The 7,500-nt window shown below is 41.7% G+C and overlaps 1 protein-coding gene across 1 annotated transcript in view; it reads right to left on the bottom strand.

Moving 5' to 3' along the window:
- Positions 1-7,500, bottom strand: part of chrm2a (cholinergic receptor, muscarinic 2a) — a 184,235-nt gene that overhangs the window by 588 nt on the left and 176,147 nt on the right. The window contains exon 2 of the mRNA XM_079817018.1: positions 1-2,550. This exon is cut by the window's left edge and continues 588 nt beyond it. Within this exon, the coding sequence (XP_079673144.1) occupies positions 1,033-2,499 (1,467 nt within the window). The 5' untranslated portion in view covers positions 2,500-2,550 and the 3' untranslated portion in view covers positions 1-1,032. The remainder of the gene's footprint in view (positions 2,551-7,500) is intronic.

Genomic DNA, 7,500 nt, shown 5'->3' with positions numbered 1-7,500 from the left:
ACTGCATTTTCTGCACTTAAAGGGGTGGTTCCTGGTTTTTTTCCTGGCTTGGTTGTGTTTATGGGTCTTAATACTTCTTTTTTTTAAAAACGCCATATTTTTCTTATATTTTGCCTTTATTCCACACCGCTGTCTCCACTGTCCTTTGAACGGCTCGTTTGCTTCCTGCTTCTGTGAAGCCCATCCCTCCGAAAAACGCAATGGTCTTAGATTGGTTAGATGGCCAGATGTAGTTTGTAGTTCTGCAACAGCTCTCTCTCTTTCGTAATGACTGACGTGGCCTCGCCCACTTTGTTGCGTGTTCGCGGGGGCAGTGTTTATGTTAATAGCAGGTGTTCATGATGTCACCAACCCGGGAAGAAGCTTGTTGTAGTCCAAACCGGCCGTTTTTGTAGGCGATAAACTGCCATAACTGTAAAAGACAATATCTCCGTTTTCATTGAACTTTCAGCGCTGTAACTTTGCAGATAATGTTTATGCTCAAGCAGCAACAATACACACTAACTAAAGTTAAAAAAGTGAAATCGCATGCAACCACCCCTTTAATGTGTCAGATGGAGTCTGATTTGTAGTTGACAGGTGAAAAAAATCAATGGAGGATTTTTGGTTTAAAAGAAAAATGGATAATTTTGACCCACGCAATGCATTGTTGTCTATTGCCACTAATATAGGGGTGAATTCAGGTTGACTGGGACACTTTTTCCAAGTCATCTCAATGGCAAAAAGTGTCCCAATCACCCATAATTCACCCCTACCCATGTGACTTATGACTGGTTTTGTGCTCCAGAGTCACATATGTGTATATATATATAAAAAAAAACAATGAATGCAAACAAACACCTGCCAAAAGACTGCATTTTCTGCACTTAATGTGTTATGATTTGTAGTTGACAGGCGAAAAAAATCAATGGAGAATTTGTAAAACTGATGGGTGTATGTTCTCCTCACACATTCACACACATCCACACCAGAACACACACATGTGAAATATAACGCATGCATGCACACACACGCACACACACACACACACACTCATCGGATGGAGCGTATGTTCTTGTACTGGCAGAGCAGCAGCTGTTTGAAGGTCTTTTTGAAGGTGATGTTGCAGAGGGCGTAGCAGGCGGGGTTGATGGTGCTGTTGATGTAGCAGAGCCAGTATCCGATGGTCCACACGGTGTTGGGAATGCAGCTGGAGCAGAAGGTGTTGATGAGGACCATGACGTTGTAGGGCGTCCAAGTGGCCACGAACGCCACCAGGATGGCCATGATGGTGCGCGTCACTTTCTTTTCCCGAGAGGATGGTGCCTTTTTCTTCTTGGGCGGCTGCTTGGTCATCTTCACGATCTTCCTCGCCACGTGGTTCTGCCTTTCGGTCGCGGGGACGATCTCCACGGTGGTGTTGGAAGGGGCGTAGCAGTCTCCCTTTGGCGATTTGGTGATGATCTTGATGCATGTCAGTTTGGAGCCGCCAGCTTTGGCGCGATGCCTAGCCGGAGCTTGGTTGTCGTCGGTGGCTCTGGTTGGCACCGCCTCCTCTTTTTGATTGCCGCTGCCCGAGGTGGAGTCATTGGAGCTTTCTTTCTCCTCCGCGGGAACGTCTCGCCCGGCCTCTTCGGCTTCTCCGCTCGCCGTGGATGGCGCTTTGCCATTCTGGAGTTTGGCATCATGCTGGTTGGCGGCGTCATCTGTTAGCTGGGTCTGTCCTCGATCTGTTTCGTCAGCTGTTAGGTTGTTGTTGGTGGGTTTGTTGGCCGTGTTTTCGCGGATTTGATTGGAAGAGGGCACATCGAGGTTGGCACCCGATGGCTTGCGGTTGTCCTTCTTGACGCGGCTCTTGCTGGCGCGGGATATCTGCCAGTACAGCACCATCATGATAATGACGGGCAGGTAGAAAGCGGCTATAGCTGTGCCGAAAGTGACCGCGGCGTTGGAGAAGAACTGAATGTAGCACTCCTTCTCTGGCACAGTGCGCCCGCCGACGATAAACTGCCAAAACAGGATCGCCGGAGCCCAGAGGATGAAAGACAGCACCCATGCCGCTGCGATCATCATGCCCGCCATTTTAGTCGTCCTCTTCACGGGGTAGCTGAGTGGCTTAGTGACGCAAAAGTACCGATCGAAGCTGATGATCAGCAGGTTCATGACCGAGGCATTGCTAACCACGTAGTCCAGCGCCAACCACAAGTCGCAAACAACCGGGCCGAGCGGCCAGTATCCAATCACAATGTAGACCGTGTACAAGTTCATAGAGCAAAGGCCAATGATGAGGTCAGCACAGGCCAGGCTAAACAAGAAGTAGTTGTTGACGGTCTGCAGGCTTCTGTTTACCTTGATGGAGAGCATGACCAAGATGTTGCCGATAACGGTCACCAGACTTAGCGAGCCGGCCACCAGTACAATAAACACCACCTCCACTGTCTTATACGGGCTCTCGTCCACTGTCTCAATGGTCTCGTTGCCCTCAGAGGCGTTCCAGAAGGTGAAGTTAATTGTATCCATGGTGCCCACGCTGGTCAGTTTACTATGGGCTGGACGTATGACTTCCGACACCTATAGGGGAGAGAGAGGACATTTAGTGTGTTGCAAAGTGATAAAAACATCTCTTCACGCGATTGTAAGATACTCCAAAATGAAAAAAGACAAACAATGCACTTAATATACATAGTAGTACTGTGACAGTACCATGGTATCAAAAGATATGAAAATGTTTTTAACAGAACATTTTTACATAAGAGTACCATAAATGTCTATCATTCTTTCATTTTTTTAAAGATATTCATTAAAGGAACACTCCACTTTTTTTGAAAATAGGCTCATTTTACAAGTCCCCTAGAGTTAAATAGTTGAGTTTTACCGTTTTTGAATCTATTCAGCCGATCTTTGTATCTGGCGGTAGCACTTTTAGCATAGCTTAGCATACATAATTGATTCTGATCAGTCCATTAGCATCTCATTAAAAAAATGACCAAAGACACTTTCAATATTTTTCCTATTTAAAACTTGACTCTTCTACAGTTACATCGTGTGCTTAGACCAACTGAAAATTAAAAGTTGCGATTTTCTACACCTATATGGCTAGGAGCTACTTTCTCATTCCTGCGTAATAGTCGCGGATCTTCGCGGCCGTACCATGGCTGCAGCGGCGCAATGATATTACAGCGTCTGAAAATAGCCCAGCTTGGTAACTTTCAATGTGACTGGCACTAAGTTTGTGTACTTGCAGAGAAAGTTTCAGGCTTGCAGCCGACAAATTGTGTTGTGGATTTAGCTGTGTGATTAGCCATGGTTCTGTGTGTTGTAAAAGGCTGTGATAGTAAGTCGAAGGTGTAACTACCACCATGTTCCACAGAATACCAACCAATCATTGCGCCGCTGCAGCCATGGTATGGCCGCGAAGATCCGCGACTATTACGCAGGAATGAGAAAGTAGTTCCTAGCCATATAGGTGTAGAAAATCACAACTTTTCATTTTCAGTTGGTCTTAGCACATGATGTAACTGTAGAAGAGTCAAGTATTAAATAGGAAAAATATTGAAAGTGTCTTTGGTCATTTTTTGAATGTGATGCTAATGGACTGTTTAGAATCAATGATGTATGCTAAGCTATGCTAAAAGTGCCACCGCCAGATACAAAGATCGGCTGAATGGATCCAAAAACGGTAAAACTCAACTATTTAACTCTAGGGGACTCTTAAAATGAGCCTATTTTCAAAAAAAGTGGAGTGTTCCTAAGGGGCATATTGCAGGTTAAAGACTCCAGTGAGTCAATGTATAGAAAAATAATGTAGGAACTAGATTTTCTATAAAATATACTTATAAATACGCTATTAAGGCTTTTGGAGTCATTTTTGTGAGGAAAATTTCACTTCCGCATCTAAAAATGCCAAAACCGGACGTGACGTAACGAGAGGGAGTGCTGTGAATTTCAACGATAGGAAAACAATGGATCGCAATGACAGCTCGGACGCTGCGGACATTATAAATGTTTATTAATACTCATATTGAAGACCACAGCCATACAATTATGACACACAATTAGGGACAGACCAGAACTAGACAGAACAACGATTACAGGAGACAAATTGAGTTGTTGTGTGAGGAGAAACAATGGAGAACAGGGCATGTGTCTCGGAGAGAGACCAGTGTTAGCTTATAGATAACGCTAGCTAACGATATGAACACTGTGCTCAGATTACAACACTGTACTGATTATTATCATGTATCAGGCAGAAGCAAAGCTGGTAATGTTATTGTCATCTAGTATTGGTTTACCAATAACAGAAACTTATAGGCCTGGTAATCATTCACAATTAATAATGTGATATGTCATTTTTATAATGTTTTATTCATATTTTTTTGGTAAGCTAACACTTTACAATAAGTTTCATTAGTTAACTACTTTAGTTTACATGATTTAAGAGTGAATAACAATTCTACAGCATTCATCTGAATTGTTGTTAATACATTATTAAAATCAAACGCTGTATTTGTTAATGCACTGTGAACTGACAATGAACGACTGTATTTTTAATAACAATGATTAATAAATATTTTGTCCATTCACATTAGTTAATACATTAAATAATGTTAATAGTTACAAATTAAACACGATTGTAAAGTGTTACCGATTTTTTTTTTCAATTTCATCTTGAGTGCTGAAATAATAATATGTCTATGGTTTTATTTATCACTTAATATATACAAACAAAATATAGTTATAATATTTTCGCGCTGAAATCACTGACACGCGCCTGAAAGGAGAAACGGCGGGAAGCGCGTGACTTGACGTGACGCGCCGCTTAGAGTTTACCTCACAATACTTTAGTGAAGTAATAATTCTTATGTATAACATAAAAAATAATCGAATAACCACCAAAATAAACCCAAATGAGGACATCTGGCAGTCGCATTTGTTAACAGAAATCAGCATGAAGACGGAGAGCGTTCATCTGAGGGGAATTCATGAATATTGTGGTTTTCCTGAAAAACGCGGCGTATTCTTCTGTTCCAGAGCGGTAATTATTCCAGTAAGTGTGTGGTTTAATACTTTCCAACTGTGTGCTTCACACAGAATCTCAATTTGAAACAAGAGAAGCTAATATTCAAGTCATATTTCAAAGAAATATGTGGTAAAAATGTGGAAATATGGTTGGTCTCCATGGAAACAGAGAGGTTGTTGAACCGTGTAGTTTAATGTGATTTAATATTCGGTGGCTTAGTGTAATTGAACATGGAACCAATTATTTTGGGGCATTTTTGATGACCACACACTCGTAAAACGTCGAAATATCCTGTTAGAGTGCCAACTCATCACGTCAATTACAATGTGAAGGGTGTGATTTCAACTAATGTGAATAATGAAACGGATGAAATTAAGTGAAAGTGAAATTTTAAGCACTGCTCGAACTTGAAAGCGCTCGTGGCTTTCAACTTCTGCTTTAAAGTCAACAAGCACGCGCGCCGCTGTCTGATCCATCTCCAGCAGCATTCAATTACACTGTGTGTGCACGCGCTCGCGCGCGTCCGTTTGCCTCAGTCCTGCTTAGTGTACACTCTGTCAGGAAGCATTTGTGGCTACACAGGGTTCTCGAATCGACTTTTATGGTTGTTTGAAGATTAAATGTTTCATTATATGTTTTTTTTCAGCTCGGCGTGTTTGGTCTCGGGGTTCTTAAAGGCACAATATGTAAGATTTTTTGGAGTTCAAACTCTGACCATCTGAATGAGTGAGTCATTGAGTCGATTAGTTCAAACGCTGACTGTCAGAATGAGTGAGTCATTGAGTCGATTCGTTCAAACTCTGACTGTCTGAATGAGTGAATCATTGAGTCAATTCGTTCAAACTCTGACCGTCTGAATGAGTGAGTCATTGAGTCGATTAATTCAAACGCGTCTGAATCATTTTGCTCCCAAATGTTTCACAGCTTGAAGAATTTTTTGGGTGTAATATGTCACGGTTTACTTTATTTTGCTCTCCTCACTTACACAAATGAACTATAGTGTCCATGTTTGGTTAAAAATATATGTTTTTTTTGTATTATATAACATTATATTATGTCATACTCATAACATTTTCTTCTTTTTTTCTTGCAGTGAAGTGAGGAGATTTAGGGGCAAATGTCTTGCAAATCGTGTCAGAGGGCAAAAAAACCCCCTAATGGTCCTAAAAATAGCCGCGGCCGACATTTGTGCCTCACGGATGACTGCACACAACAGGTTGTATGAATTCAGAGTTGCTTCTGTAACCTCACAGAATGAGTGAGTCATTGAGTCGATTAGTTCAAACGCCGACCATCTGAATAAGTGAGTCATTGAGTCGATTAGTTCAAACGCTGACCATCTGAATGAGTGAGTCATTGAGTCGATTAGTTCAAACTCAGACCGTCTGAATGAGTGAGTCATTGAGTCGATTAGTTCAAACGCTGACTGTCAGAATGAGTGAGTCATTGAGTCAATTAGTTCAAACGCTGACCGTCTGAATGAGTGAGTCATTGAGTCGATTCGTTCAAACGCTGACCGTCTGAATGAGTGAGTCATTGAGTCAATTAGTTCAAACGCTGACCATCTGAATGAGTGAGTCATTGAGTCGATTAGTTCAAACGCTGACCATCTGAATGAGTGAGTCATTGAGTCGATTAGTTCAAACGCTGACTGTCAGAATGAGTGAGTCATTGAGTCGATTAGTTCAAACTCTGACCATCTGAATGAGTGAGTCATTGAGTCGATTAGTTCAAACTCTGACCATCTGAATGAGTGAGTCATTGAGTCGATTAGTTCAAACGCTGACTGTCAGAATGAGTGAGTCATTGAGTCGATTCGTTCAAACTCTGACTGTCTGAAAGAGTGAGTCATTGAGTCAATTCGTTCAAACTCTGACCGTCTGAATGAGTGAGTCATTGAGTCGATTCATTCAAACGCGTCTGAATCATTTTGCTCCCAAATTTTTCACAGCTTGAAGAATTTTTTGGGTGTAATATGTCACGGTTTACTTTATTTTGCTCTCCTCACTTACACAAATGAACTATAGTGTCCATGTTTGGTTAAAAATATATGTTTTTTTTGTATTATATGACATTATATTATGTCATTCTCATAACATTTTCTTCTTTTTTTCTTGCAGTGAAGTGAGGAGATTTAGGGGCAAATGTCTTGCAAATCGTGTCAGAGGGCAAAAAAACCCCCTAATGGTCCTAAAAATAGCCGCGGCCGACATTTGTGCCTCACGGATGACTGCACACAACAGGTTGTATGAATTCAGAAGCTGTTTGATCCTTTGGACTGAAAACATCAGGAAAACGACAAATTGGGACTGTCAGTTTAATCTCCCTGGCTCAGTCGTGCTTTTCCTCTTTGTATTAAAAATCAGGATTAGAGCAAAAAAAAATATGAGCGCCATGGGGCAAAATTAACCTAATGCCTGTCTCTCTCTCTCTCTCTCTCTCTCTCTCTCTCTCTCTCTCTCTCTCTCTCTCTCTCTCTCTCTCTCTCTCTCTCTCTCTCT

Source organism: Gobio gobio, assembly GCF_949357685.1.
Source record: "Gobio gobio genome assembly, chromosome: 5".
NCBI lineage: Eukaryota > Metazoa > Chordata > Actinopteri > Cypriniformes > Gobionidae > Gobio > Gobio gobio.
The sequence above is the reverse complement of the archived record's forward strand: the minus strand, read 5'-3'. Positions and strand labels throughout refer to the sequence as shown.